Source organism: Rhinopithecus bieti, unplaced genomic scaffold, assembly GCF_001698545.2.
Source record: "Rhinopithecus bieti isolate Rb0 unplaced genomic scaffold, ASM169854v2 scaffold_79719, whole genome shotgun sequence".
NCBI classification, from domain to species: domain Eukaryota; kingdom Metazoa; phylum Chordata; class Mammalia; order Primates; family Cercopithecidae; genus Rhinopithecus; species Rhinopithecus bieti.
The window spans coordinates 193,847-209,154 of record NW_016830040.1 but is presented as its reverse complement, the minus strand read 5'-3'; the positions used below and the strand labels follow the sequence as shown (position 1 = coordinate 209,154).

General features: G+C 36.5%; 1 protein-coding gene across 3 annotated transcripts in view; it reads left to right on the top strand.

The window, feature by feature from the left end:
* Window positions 1-15,308, top strand: part of PGGT1B (protein geranylgeranyltransferase type I subunit beta) — a 56,936-nt gene that overhangs the window by 32,777 nt on the left and 8,851 nt on the right. For all 3 annotated transcript variants that reach the window (XM_017865185.1, XM_017865187.1, XM_017865186.1), the window contains exons 7-8: window positions 9,097-9,281; window positions 14,725-14,833. In XM_017865185.1, coding sequence (XP_017720674.1) covers window positions 9,097-9,281; window positions 14,725-14,833 — 294 coding nt within the window. The remainder of the gene's footprint in view (window positions 1-9,096; window positions 9,282-14,724; window positions 14,834-15,308) is intronic.

Here is a 15,308-nt window from a genome sequence, read left to right as displayed (position 1 = left end):
GTATGGAGAACCTCAGAAGTTTTTCTCAACCCTTGGTGCAGCATAATTTTCTTCTTTGTCACTTTCCCAATTCTCTTTTGACACCATTTTGTCTATTTGAAGCCTCTTTGGTCAGTTATCATTCAGGTATTATTCAGGCTGGGATGTTCATATGATATTTTCTAGTAATCTATTCAGGTGTTAGCTGCATGAAAATATCTTGGGATTGTTTCTTACTCTGTTGTTAGAAAACAACAAGTTTTCTTTGGCATAACTCTAAAAGGCTAGACCAAATATAGAATATTAAATATGAATGAACAAGTTCATGAAGAAATGAAAATTTTTATTTACCTTCCTTAATAAAATTATTAGTCATAATCATAAAACATTTTGCTGCTTAGCTTATATTCAGTGCAAACATTAATACAGTCTTTTCTTTCGTGTTATTTTCCACTTTTGGAAGAACTAGAATAATGTGATAGTCACTAAGTTTGTCAGCACATCAATAGCCTGAGTTCTCTCAAGTTGAAATTTCCATTTGGAAATAAATAAGCTTCCATTCTTCTTTTCTAAAAAGGTGAATAAGAGGCCAGGTCGTGGAGCCTCTCTGAGTGAATTTCAGTTTCCTCCTCATCACAACAGTTTTCTGTGTGATTATTTGTTTTCTCTATCCCTTTGCTAGCATAATGGAGCAGAAAGAACAGATCAGTGTTCTGGTCTCAGCCCTGACACCGACTGAGTGACCTTGGCTCCTCACTTAATTTCTCTAAGGGTTTCCTCATCAACAGAGTAGAAAAGATTGCATCTTTCTTTAGGATTGTTGTTAGGATTATAAGAGATATGGGGAAAAGTGATTTGTAAATCATAAAACCTGTATAAAAAGATATTTCTAACAAATATTCCTTAACCCCGTAGCCTTATATATACTCTGGGATTTTGTCCTGTCAAGCATTTCCTCCTCTTCTCACCTCTTCACTCCCTCCTTAAATTTAGGTAGTTGTAGACTATGTGTCTCTAAGGGGTATATAGAACACTGTCCTGGAGTTTCCTCTGAAGCCACACTATAATTATGGCACCGTAGTTTTTGTATGTGCCTGAGTCTATGAGATGGAGGGTGGGAAGAGCTGGCAGTAACAATGATGTTACTAGTCATCGCCACATGATCAAGAAGGATATAGTTATAGTTGTACAAAGAGGAAATCTGGTGGCTCTAAGAATTTCTGAGAAGACAGGATCTGGTGTTTACTATTGTAGGTGGTATTAATGTACACTCTGGCTGAGGAGTCACCTCACCTGTGATACAGTTGATATTCTTTCCAAGACATTGGGATTATATTCTCTGCAATATGAAACAGAGGGACTTCCCAAACATGACACTGTCTAATGAGTCCTGTCAGAAAAAAATCTTCCTGAGTTATACAAGTCATGATTTTGAATTGGTATGACTTGAGTAGGCTGTACCCATTAGGATCATTAGTGATGGACTATAGTTCATGCCCCAAAGCTTGTATCTTCCCTCTATCTGTAACTTTGGCTTGGTAGATTTGAGGCCTGAAGCCTTAGAGGAAGGTCTTTTAATCAGAGTGTCACAGTGTATTTGTATATCTTAAATAAGTTATTATACCAAAATATAGCCCCTTTGGCCTTTGGAACAACCAGGCAGCACCTGGATATCTGGAGTCCCTGATGAGGTTGTCTCTGGCCAGGAGCATCTTCCTCAGTATTACAGTATGGCCCTCAGTATTACAGTATGGCCCTCAGTATTACAGTATGGCCCTCAGTATTACAGTATGGCCCTCGGTATTACAGTATGGCCCTCGGTATTACAGTATGGCCCTCAGTATTACAGTATGGCCTTCGGTATTACAGTATGGCCCTCAGTATTACAGTATGGCCTTCAGTATTACAGTATGGCCTACAAATACCAAATATTTTAATTTTCTTTGTGTGCTATGAAGTTAGATAGGCTGGGAAGTGCTACCCTAAAGGATTTTGGTTTAGTTTTCTTTCCCCCTCTCATCACTATGTGTACTAGCAAGTGAAATGTCTTTCTAAAAAGTCCTGCAATGTGGCCACCCCATCAAGTCACTGTGTTCTCTCTTTTTCTTTTTTATTGTTACTGTCTTTGGAAAAGTGGTCCAAATGTACTGTTCACCTTTCTTCACAAATGACTTGTTCTGTAATTCTCTGTGTAAGCCTTCAGGAACTTAGGAAGTTTGTCTTTGAAAGTCATGGGTGATCTGTATTTCAAATCCAATATCTTTTTCTCATTCCTCATCTTATATTTATTGAAGCATTTGAGCTATTAACCTCCCCCCTTCTTTCTTAAAACATCACATTCCACTTGTCCTACTTCCTCATGAGTTAATTCTGGTTCCTTCACCATCTTTGTTTCTTCCTCTCATTTCTTTACCTCAGTTCAGCTTTCTTTTCTTTTGATAGTTCTTCCTAAATTTCAAGGCTTTTGTATGTGCTGTTCCTTGTATGTAGAATCTTCCTCCATCATCCTCCACCCCCAGCATACACCTGGTTTTCTTTCACATCCTTCAGATCTTGGTTCAAGCTCCTGATTTAAAATTGCAAACCACCCAGATACACCTGCAATATTTATAACAGAATTCTGAACTAACTATACATATACATCCCATTCTCTAACCTCCTTACTAGATTTATTTTTCTTCATATCACGTATTATTTTATAAATGACCTATGTTTTATCTATTTGTTTTTTGTCTGCTGCTTCTCACTTAAACCTCATGAGAACAGAGATTTTTGCCTGTGTTACACACTGATGTATCCTCTGCACCTGTAACATGCTTGGCACATAGTTGAACAAACTAACAGATGGTTCTTTATTAATTATCTCTGTGTTGATGGCACCCAAAACTGTGTTTCCCGATCTGTACTGTTGCTTCTGTGCTGCATAGCCCCCTTTCCATTTGCTTGCCAGGCATCTTTCTCGATAGACTTCAGTATCTCAAACTGCATATTTTTAAAACCATCATTCTCCTCTTCAGCCTGTTGTTGCTATTCAGAACTAACATAGATTTATTGATTTAAAAAAAATTTTTTTTTGGCCTGGGGGAATCCAGCAATCCAGAATTTTGAGTTTAATTTTAATCTCCTTTTCTATTTTTGTTTTTAATTTGCCAGTTACACCAGTTGTCATCCATAAATTACCAATTTATAATCCCTGATCTACAGACTAAGAGGAAAATAATGTATTTATTAACCAGCTGCTGTGTGCCCACTACCATCTGATACTTTACATACAGTCTCATTGAATCCTCATATCAACCCTCTGAGAATAGACATTTTTGTTTTAGAACTCAGAGAAGTAAAACCACTATGAGTACTAAAGAATAAAGGCTGTAATAGAAATAGTTTATACACAATTGTGGAAGAAGATAAAGGGGGTAGTTGGAGGGTCAGGGAAAATCATTGACAAGGCTCCTGAAGCAGTGGTACGGGTGGACAGCTCAGGCCATACAGGGAAATCTAGAAAGCCAGACAAGTCACCTGCCAGATTGTGGATAAGTCTGTGAAGGGCTGGTGCTCCTTCACAGTATGTGGGCCTAACGTAACCAGGGCAAGAGTAAGAAGAATTTGGATGCCAACTTTATGGGAGAATAAGGGCAAGCTGGACTTAGCACCACTGCCTTTGTTGCTTATCTCCTCTAAGCATAACCAGGGTAATGAGTGCTACTTAACTTCCACCTTACAAGTCTCACACAGATTTCTCTAACTTTTGACCATACAGGGAAGTGGATCCTGGGAAACAGAATTCTAGCTTAGCCAAGTTGACACAGTACAAAACCACAATAATTACTGTTATTTCACTCAGAGAAGTCACTTGCTTAGTAGGCTCACATATCAGGTAAGTGTAATAACCCCTTTAAAACCCTGTGCTTGCCCAGTAATCTCATCCTGCCTGCATTGAAGCCCCTTAGTTTCTTTGTCTGTAATCTGATTTCAGTCGAACTTTGTAGACCCACATCTGAGTGACCCCTTCCATGCACTCTAGGTTGTAAGAAAACATACTCTCCAAACATTTATACGTGGCTTTTCACCTCTGGACGTTGCTAATATTCCTTTTCCTTTGCTTGAAATGCTTCCTTTCCACCAGCTTCTGCTTGTTTCTCTTTTCATAACCGTCAGAGTTTAATCTATCTTTCTATACCTGGTTTCAGGGCTTCCAGTGTCACCTTCTCTGTAAAACATTTCATCATCTTTTGTCCCCCTTAGTTCTAAGCAATATTTCCCTTTTCTGTATTCCCATAATACTTCATTCATGCCATTTTTATGGTACTTACCTCTGTTTATCTTTGCTGGATTGTAAGCTGGTCATTCATGTCTTATTCCATATGCCCTTGTACACTGCACTGTTGGATGAATTAGTTATCCTGTATTCCACTTTGCATCTCTTGCTTGGAAAGTTGAATTTGGAAGGTGTACTTCTGTTACAGTTTGTTATTAACTTAGTTTCTTCATGTGCCTTTCTCAGTCCCCAATTTAAATATTATTTAATATATATTATATATATTTTTTAATTCAACTACTGTTCTCCAGCTGTTGCTTAGCTTGGAGCCCATTTTTTCATGAAAATTAAACAGACATATTTTATCCTTTTAGGCCATGATCATCAAATGTAGTGATTCTCTTTATCCCCATGATTCCCTTAAGATAGTACATGTTGAGTATCCCTTATCCAAAATACTTGAGTCCAGTAGTGTTTTGGATTATGGAATATTTGCATTATACTTACCAATTAAGCTTCCCTAATCTAGAAATCAGAAATTTGAAATGTTCCAGTGAACATTTCCTTTGAGTGTCATGCGGGCACTCAAAAAGTTTCAGATTTGGGAGCATTTCAAATTTCAGAATGTTGGATTAGGGATGCTTGTCTTGTACAGTTTTAGGGTACAATGTTCCTTTTGTTTTGGAAGAATTGAATTTTCCTGCTTTGTTAGAGATAAAACTATTCTCCCTGCCCCCCCCCCCCCACTCCCACCAACTGAGGATTCATAATGCAGAAGTTCAGATAAATTAATTTGGTTCCATAATTCTTTTAAAATATCTCTACTTCTTAATTATATAAAGATAAATGTTAAATCTAAATATTCAACGCCCTTGAATTTACTTCACTTGGCCAGGTATGGTGGCTCTGCCTGTAATCCCAGCACTTTGGGAGGCCCATGTGTGTGGATCACTTGAGATCAGGAGTTCAGGACCAGCCTGGCCAGCATGGTAAAACCCCATCTCTGCTAAAAATACAAAAAAAATTAGCCAAACGTGGTGGCACACACCTGTAATCCTAGCTACTTGGGAGGCAGAGGCACAAGAATCGCTTGAACCCAGGAGGCAGAGGTTGCAGTGAGCTGAGATCATGCCACTGCACTCCAGCCTGTCTCAAAAAAAAAAAAAAAAATTACTTCACCTTTTTAATATGTTGTGTAATTGTGAAATGATGTGCTTATTTATGTGCCTGTTTATTTAATTTTCTACTTTAGCTATACGATTGTTGACTACCTTAAGTTTCAGAGGACATGGATTCTTTCTGATAATTTAGTATATGCAAGTGCTAAGAGAATGTCTAAAACTGAACTGGAAAACCTGTGGGAGCAAAATAAGTTACAACTGTTACACTGTTAAAATATAAGTAGATCATGACATAACAGAGCTGAAATCAGGAACACCTCCTTTACCCTGCACTTGGTAGAATTGGGGTAGGTTAAGAGAGAGTCTCTATCTTCCATCTGTGATGTTTTATGACTGAGGTATTCTGCATATGCTAATTCTCCATGTAACTGAAGCACATCACGTAGGTGGCAAACTTTTAACCATTTCAGATGAAAATCTTTCTTATTCTTTTATTTGTATTTGCCTCAATATTCTTACTATTATCCTTAAAGTTTTGTTCATACTGTGTCTTCAACTAAGGCCTAATGAACACAGTTTCACCTTTTCTTGATGAACTCAAATCATTATAATAAAGAACAATTCTAGTATTGTACTTTTAATATAATGATATAATATGCTTGAAGTATTTTGAAATGTGTACAAATCATTGATCTAATGACATTTAGCCCCAAAAAGATACTCCATTTTAGTTCTTGTGCCTGTTTTTAAATAGTATTTTGTAATCTACTTACTATCAAGATGTCACTTCTCTTTTCTTCCTGTTTTTATGTCTGCTTTAACACTCTTCTAACATACTACTACTTTTTTTTTTTTTTTTTTTTTGAGACATAATCTCACTCTGTCGCCCAGGCTGGGGTGCAGTCAAGCGATCCTCCTACTGCCACCTTCCAAGTTGCTAGGACCACAGGTGAACACCACCACGCCTGGCCAATTTTTTAAATATTTTTTTGTAGCGACAGGGTCTCCTTGTATTGCCCAGGCTGGTCTCGAACTCCTGAGCTCAAGTAGTTCTCTCACTTTGGCCTCCCAAAGTGGTGGGATTACAGGCATGAGCCACCATGCCCAGCCTAACATACTAGCTTTTATACAGGGTTTTATAACTAGTTTTTTAGAGATTTGTGTAAAACAAGAAACTTTAGGAGCAACAGGCTTACTTGTTGGTAAATGAATGTTCGTTTAATCTTAGACTTTGTAAATGTTTCTGGCAACCCAGAGTCCAAACTTAACTTCTGTAGTTACTATTTTCAAAATCCATGAGTTTGGACAAAGTAAAGAGTGTTTTTTCTTTGAGTTGTGCCAGCTTCCATTAAGTAGTCCTAATAGGTAGCTTGGAGAGTAATTCTTAATTGCCTCTTTTTACTTTTCGGGAGTTTTAAAGGTTACTTACTGTCTATTAGAGACTTTATATTTAATGATGTAATAACACTTGAAGTCATGACTTGGTTATGAAAGAAAAATTGAAACTAATGAATCATTTGAAAAGGAAATAAGATTAATAGTTGCTTAATAGAAATTATTTTAAAAGATTGTAATCAATTTTTTTTAGCTTTTCTTTTGATTCACTCAAGACTAACATAGATGTCCCAGCTAATTCTGAAGATTAAAGAGTTCCTAGCTGACAGTAACACTTCTAATATGATAGCTACCTTGAGTTTTCTAGAGGGAATGCTCACCTTTCCTTTGCCAGAGAATACATTCAAGATTTGTAACACCAAAAGGATAGTTAAGGCATGAGATATATTAGGAACAAGACATTTAAATTGCTAAAATTAATAAAAATCACTAGGTGAAGTCATAATAAATTGCAAGTATAAGTATTTTCAAATTGTTTGGAATTGACAACAAATAGTGCCAGCAAAAAGTGTTGTTTCTTTTCTTATGTGGAAAAACACTGACTTTTCATTTCCTAAGGAAAGTACCTTTGTGAGTGTATTAATTAGTTTTCTGTCGCTGCTGTAACATTTTGGCACAAATATAGGGGCATAAAGCAACACAAATTGATTCTCTCCACTTCTGGCCAGAGCTATACATCTGTGACTAAGCCCGAGCCGAGAACTACAGGGCTACAATCAAGATGTCAACAGGGCTGGCTTCTTTCGCCAGCAGCGGCTCCAGGGAAGAATCTGTCCTTTGATTCTTCCCAGCCTCTAGTGGCTGCCGGCATTCCTTGCCTTTGGCTACAGCACTCAAATCGCTGGCACCATAGCTGCATTGCCACCTGGCAGTGGTACCCACTGCCACCTCTCCGTTAGTCTGATCTCCTTCTCTCCTCTTGTAATGACTCTTGTGAGTACCATTAGGGCCCACCCAGATAATACCAAATAATCTCCCCATTTCAAGATCATTTAACTTAATCACATTTGCAAAGCCTCTTTGTCCATATAAAGTAACATTCACAGGTTCCAGGGTTTAGGACTTAAATATTGGGGAGGCGTTATTCAGCCTACGCAGTGGGTATGGATACGTTTCGAAGTAATGCTGTGCATCTGCTTTCATATTTGGTTTCTCTCTTTCCTACCACCCCCATCCCCCACCATTCTTTTCTTCCTTAAAATTCTTTTTTTTTTTTTTTTTTTTTTTAATATAAGTTCTAGGGTTCATGTGCACAACGTGCCGGTTTGTTACATTTATATACATGTGACATGTTGGTGTGCTGCACCCATTACCACGTCATTTACATTAGGTATTTCTCCTAATGCTGTCCCTCCCGCACCCCTCCACCCCACGGCAGGACCCAGTGTGTGATGTTCCCCACCCTGTGTCCAAGTGTTCTCATTGTTCAGTTCCCACCTATGAGTGAGAACATGCAGTGTTTGGTTTTCTGTTCTTGCAATAGTTTGCTGAGAATGATGGTTTCCAGCTTCATCCATGTCCCTACAAAGGACGTGAACTCATCCTTTCTTACGGCTGCAGAGTATTCCATGGTGTATATGTGCCACATTTTCTTAATCAAGTCTATCATTGATGGACATTTGGGTTGATTCCAAGTCTTTGCCATTGTGAATAGTGCTGCAATAAACATACGTGTGCATGTGTCTTTATAGCAGCATGATTTATAATCCTTTGGGTATATGCCCAATAATGGGATGGCTGGGTCAAATGGTATTTCTAATTCTAGATCCTTGAGAAATCACCACACTGTCTTCCACAATGGTTGAACTAGTAAATAGGAACACTTTTGCACTGTTGGTGGGACTGTAAACTACTTCCTTAAAATTCTTAGCTGACTAGTTGTAATATCTGTATATCAGCTTGTAACTTGTTTATGTTATGTGTGAAAACTTGTCTGTAGCTTAGGGCTGATGGAACCTCAATTCATCAGCAATATACTGTCTTTAAGGGACTTAAAAATCAGTCTCAGGTGATTGGGTTCTGGACAGGGAGTTACTAGTCCCAGATTTTAGTTCCAAATCTACCATTAACCGTGTAATTTTAAACAAGTCCCTTAATCTTGTTCCAAGTCTTACTACTTTTTTTCATAAGTAAAATGTTTCTTACAGCTTTATATTATTCTCTGTTTTATCAAATATTGAAGACTTGTGTATAGTGGTTATTTTAAAATCTCATCTTTTAAATTTAAATTTTATTTCACTATTTTCTAGAATTATATAACCACTTTTTCCCCTCGAACATTTTGTACTATTTTCATAAGCATCTGATTTGAAGTTTTAAACATTGTGTGGTTTTGATTAACAGGAGGATCTACTTTTTGTGGCATTGCCTCACTATGTCTGATGGGTAAACTAGAAGAAGTTTTTTCAGAAAAAGAGTTGAACAGAATAAAGAGGTGGTGTATAATGAGGCAACAAAATGGTTATCATGGAAGACCTAATAAGCCTGTAGACACCTGTTATTCTTTTTGGGTGGGAGCAACTCTAAAGGTAAGAGAAATAATAAAAAATGAGAAACCTATATTCTGTGTTCATATAAATTGTGCTAAAAAGTTTTGGTCTTTGTAATGTGTATTAAATATTGTTAGGTTTAGGGTACTGGATTTTCTCTTTTGCTCTGCCAAAGCTAGTCTTTCTATGGTTTTTCCATAGAATTCAATGATCTCTTGTGCTGCTTGAAAATTTTCATTCTTAGAAAACTCAAGTAACTCAGAACTTGAGTTTTATGCCTACTTAAACCTTACATAGAACATATTAAATACGTACTTTCTTGTAGATGTAAGGTAATAAAAAACTTGTAACTGGAACTGACTAGTTCATGTAAGTCAGGGATCTGTCTGAAAATGATACCAGTAAAGGTTTTATGGGAAGGTGTTAATCTTAAAAGACAAACCATGGGTCATTTCTTCAAAAACCATGTAAGGACTTTTTTTATTATTTATTTGTTTAAACCTTCTGAAACTCATCAATTGACATGCCAGCACATTTTTTCCCATCTCTACTACCTTTTAATATACCTAATTCTGTAAGGTTACTTAGTCACTAAATACATACAAGTTTTCTCTATTTTAAAGTTGCCTTTTCATCTTTAAGAATTGTTGCTGGGTGCGATGGCTCAAGCCTGTAATCCCAGCACTTTGGGAGGCCGAGACGGGTGGATCACGAGGTCAGGAGATCGAGACCATCCTGGCTAACATGGTGAAACCCCGTCTCTACTAAAAAATACAAAAAACTAGCCGGGTGAGGTGGCGGGCGCCTGTAGTCCCAGCTACTCGGGAGGCTGAGGCAGGAGAATGGCATGAACCCGAGAGGAGGAGCTTGCAGTGAGCTGAGATGCGGCCACTGCACTCCAGCCTGGGTGACAGAGCAAGACTCCATCTCAAAAAAAAAAAAAGAATTGTCACCTTGTTCTGATATTCTGCAATTTAACAGGAATCTGTTAGAGGAGTCCATGTTTATCTACTCTATAATATTCTAATTTTTTCTCTTAAATTTTATGTATAAGTTTGAAAAACATTGGGAAAAGAATGATTTAAAATGATGACAGTAGTCTCCCTGTCTCTCCTCACTTGTAGTACCATTTCTCAGGTTCATCATTTCAATTTTTTTTTGACTGTGGGAAATTTCAAGCATATTCAAAAGCAGGGAGAATGGTGTAATGAACATCCATGTGTCCATCAACCATCTCAACAATTATCAACCCAAAGCTATCCTTTCTTCATCTATACTCTTAACTAATTCCCTTCCATTCACTGAATTATTTTAAAGCAGATGCCAGATAGCATTTTTTATATTTTCTGGAAATTTTTAAATGTAATCTCTAAATGAAAATAACTTTTTAAAAAAAACCAGAACCTTAGTGTCATCACATCTAAACAATTAGCCATAATTGCTTATGATCATTAAATATCCAGTGATTTCCTATTGTATCACATATATTTCCTATTGTATCACACCAAGAGGCATGTAATATCCAATTCTCTCTCCTTTTAATTAAAGCACTGCAGAGTTGAAAATATACATAGCACATTATACTTATCACTTTAAACATTTGTAAGTTTGCAATTCACTAGTATTAATTCAATTTACAATGTTGTGTAATCGTCACTACCTTGCAAAACTTTTCATTTTAACCAGCATAAATCCTGCACACATTAAACAGTAATTCCCTATTGTTCTTCCCCTCAGCCTGGTAACCTCTACTCCACTCGCTGTCACTGTGAATTTGTCTGTTCTAGGGACCTCATATAGGTGAAATCATACAATATTTGTCCTTCTGTTTCTGGCTTATTTCACTTAGCATAATGGTTTCAGGATTTATTTATGACATGGCATATGTCAAAATTTCATTTTTTTAGTGGCTGAATAATAATATTCCATTGTATATAAATATCACATTTTCCTTCTTCATTTATCTGTTGATGATCACTTGAGTTGTTTTCACCTTTTGGCCACTGCAGATAATACTGCTAAAAACATGGGTGTATAAATATATTTTCAAGTCCCTGCTTTCATTTTTGAGGGGTACTATATGTATATAGGAGTGGAATTGCTGGGTCATATGGCAGTTCTTAATTTAACTTTTTGAGGAAATGCCAAACTTTTCCACAGCATCTACAACATTTTATGTTCCCTCTAGCAATGTATGAGAGTCCCGATTTCTCTATGTCCTCACCAACATTTGTTTTTTCTTTTGTTTTATATATAAAGTAGCCATCCTAATGGGTTTCAAGTGTCATTTCATTGTGGTTTTGATTTACGTTTTTCTAATGATAATGAGTGTCTTTTTATGTACTTATTGGACATTTGTATATCTTCTTGGGAGAAATTTCTATTCAAGCCCTTTGCCTATTTTTAAATCTGGTTTCCTTTTGTTGTTATAAGGTTGTGGGTGTTCTTCATATATTCTGGATATTAATCCCTTCTCAGATATATGATTTACAAACGCTTTCTCATTTCTTTTTTTTTTTTTTTTTTTAGACGGAGTCTGGCTCCTGCCGCCCAGGCTGGGGTGCAGTGGCCGACTCAGCTCACTGCCAAGCCCGCCTCCCGGGTTCCCCGCCATTCTCCGCCTCAGCCTCCCGAAGCTGGGAACAGGCGCCCGCCTCGTCGCCCGCTGGTTTTTGTATTTTTAGTAGAGACGGGGTTTCACCGTGTTTAGCCAGGAAATGGTCTCGATCTCCTGGACCTCAGCGATCCCGCCCCCTCGGCCTCCCGAAGCGCTGGGATTCCAGGCGTGAGCCGCCCGCCCGGCCCTTCCTCATTGCTTGAGTCGCCTTGTTACTCTGTTGATGGTGGCCTTTCATGTGCGAAAGCTTTTGATGCCGTCCAGTTTTATCTAAACTTTTCTTTTACTGCTTGTGTTGTTGGTGTCATGTCTATAAAATTATTGCTGAATCCACTGTCATGAAGATTTTCCCCAGTGTTTTCTTCTAATAGTTTTACGGTTTTAGGCCTTAATGTTGGGCCTTTCGTCCGTTTTGAGTTAATTATTGTATGTAATGTAAGGTAAGATCCAACCTCATTCTTTGACACGTGGATATCTAATTTTCCTAGCGCCATTTGTTGAAAAACTGCCCTTTTCCATTAAATGGCTTTGGCACCCTTGTCAAAAGTCAGGTGACTATATATATGTGAGGTTTGTTTCTGGACTTCCTGTTTTATTCCGTTGTTCTGTATGGCTGTCTTTGTACCAGTTCTACACTATTTTTATGACTGTAGCTTTGTAGTAAGTTTCAAAGTTAAGAAGTTTGAAACTTCCAACTTTTCTTGTTCAAGATTGTTTTGACTATTTGGAGCCCCTTGCAATTTGATATGAATCTGGTAATTGAGTTTCCCATTTCTGCAAAAAAAGTCTTGAAATTTTGATGGGAATTGCATTGAATCTGTAGATCACTTTGGGTAGTGGTGATATCTTGACACCGTTCAGTGTTCCTATCCATGAGCACAGGATGCTTTTCCATTTATACAGGTGGTCTTCAATTTCTTTCAGCAATGTTTTGTAGTTTTCAACATACAGATCTTTCACTTTTTTATTAAGATTTAATTCTCAGTATTGAATCGTTTTAGATGCTGTTGTAAATGAAACTGCTTTCTTAATTTCCTTTTGGATTGTTCATTGCTAGTCTATAGAAACTATCAACTTTTTATAGAATAGTTTTAACAGGCATTAAGGATCATTGCTTAAATCAGTTGTGGCATTAAGAGGTTATAAAACAGTGGTATTCTTTCATTCCTTCTCAATTTATTAACTAGCATTGTGTTTTAAAGAATTATTTTACCTTCCCCTGTGATACACTTTGTACAGAGAAGGACAGATAAATACCAAATTCTTTCCCTTAATAGTGTTCAACAAAATGAGTTGGTTCCTGCCGTCCCCTCAGCCTTTCCAGTGAAATATTAGATTTTAGAGTTTGCGGTTTTTTTGGTTTGTTTCTTTTCTTTTTTCTTTTTTTTTTTGAGAATCATTGTGAACACATAGATTTTAACATTTTTTAGTCATATATAATACATATATATTAGTCATATATGACTAAAATATATATATATTTTATGCTTAAATTGTCCCATCTTTAGTCTATAGGAACCCTTTCCATTTGTCTCAAGTCTTTTTTACTTGACGTCAGCAGTCTGACAGCTTTCTGAAAGCAACCACTTTTACACTTTTTGGAAATGTTTTAATTCTTGTGGACATTTCCATAACTTTAAATCACAGACTAACTTCTTATCACCTTTAGATGTCATTGATGATTCCCAACTAAGAGAAATTAAGATTTAGCCTCTCACTTTTCCAACAAATTGTTACCCGTTATGTTTAGTTCTGAATCTTTTCCTCATCTTCTACCTTCCAATGCTATATAAGGTTACCTTTATTTTCATAATGTCAGGTTAGGAAACATTCATATTTTTGTTCAGTATTAATAATCACATCTTTCAGGCTTTGCCTATAGGTTGATTCTAAAATTTGAAAACCAGTAACCAACACTTATTGTGATAGTGCAAATATTGTTTATTGCTAAGCCAAGTGCCCTGTTAATATTATCCTTTTTTCATTTTTATTTAATGACCAATGTGCCACTGATGGAAAATGTTCCTAACATCAAGATTCAAAAAAGCCTTTTTCCTTATAGTCTATTAATTAAATGAATGTAAATGAATAAGTTTGTTTCTTGTTTGTACCATAACTTTCTTATGAGTTTAGCTTTTCTTTTTGAGAAATAATGCTTCTTCATCAGTCACTAAAAGCTGTGGCTCTCTCTGGTTCGTTGACATATATTAAATTGCTTTGTATCTTCAGAAATTTCTTGATCCCTCTTACCTACTGCACACCTCATCTTGAACTTCACAGTGTTATTTATTTATTTGTATCTTACTTTTATGGGTTCTTGAGAGAAAAACTAAGTACATGTCCTAAATCATTAAAAACTATATAGTTTTTTATGTCACAATCATTTTGTCTTACCTTTTCTTTCCTAATTAAAGGGCTATACTTTTTTACTGTTTTCAAAACTGTCTCTAGCATCTGGTCAGTAATTTCTGTTTGCTCTTTTTTAAAAAAATATTTTTAGTTCCAGTTACTACTAATTTATAACTAATAGCTAAAGAGCTTATCATAAGAGTTAAAATATGGGTAGATAAAATTTACTTTTTAACATGACTGATTATGTTGAGTGGAATGGAGTTGTCTTTTGAATTTAGCTTAATGTGCTTCAAAGGGTGCAGTTGGCCTCTTTCAGAAGAAGGAAATAGAGGGTCAAGAAAAGGAGAGTAGATTTGATAAGAAAATAAAAAAGATAATGTGATTGACTCATTTCAAGTGCTCAAGGCCCCGTAGAGTTGGTCTGAGCACCTTAGCTAAAGAAAAGCATATCTAAATGACAGATATCTGAAATTTGAGCCAAAGGTTGATAAGAGTTTTGTCATGTCATTGCAGCTTCTAAAAATTTTCCAATACACTAACTTTGAGAAAAATAGAAATTACATCTTATCAACTCAAGATCGCCTCGTAGGGGGATTTGCCAAGTGGCCAGACAGTCATCCAGGTAATTATTTTCTTTGTGAATCCGGAACAACCTTTATTTCCTGAATAGATCTTCAAGCGTCTTTATCAGAAAAGGTGTATGATAGAAAATGTATTCACAGTTGCAAAGTTACATTAAATATTATTTTTAAAAAGGTATATTGTGTAAGCTTAGGATAGATTTAGGGTATTGGGGAGTATAAAGGAAAGAGTTTATTATCAAGATGCATGGGTATAGTGTGCATTTTTTCCCAAATATTTTACTTAGTAATGTTTTATTTCATTTTCAGCAATAACGTAGATGGTCTGAATGGGTCCTTTCCAAAGAAGAAAATTATTTAGCCAATCCAAAGCCATTAGGATTATTAGTCATGACTTGAGCTAAGTATAGTAAATTACTCCCAATCCTGAAGGGAATCAGTTCTTACTCTTTTCAGAAGTCATTAAATAGACCGGGCGCAGTGGCTCATGCCTGTAACTGCAACACTTTGGGAGGT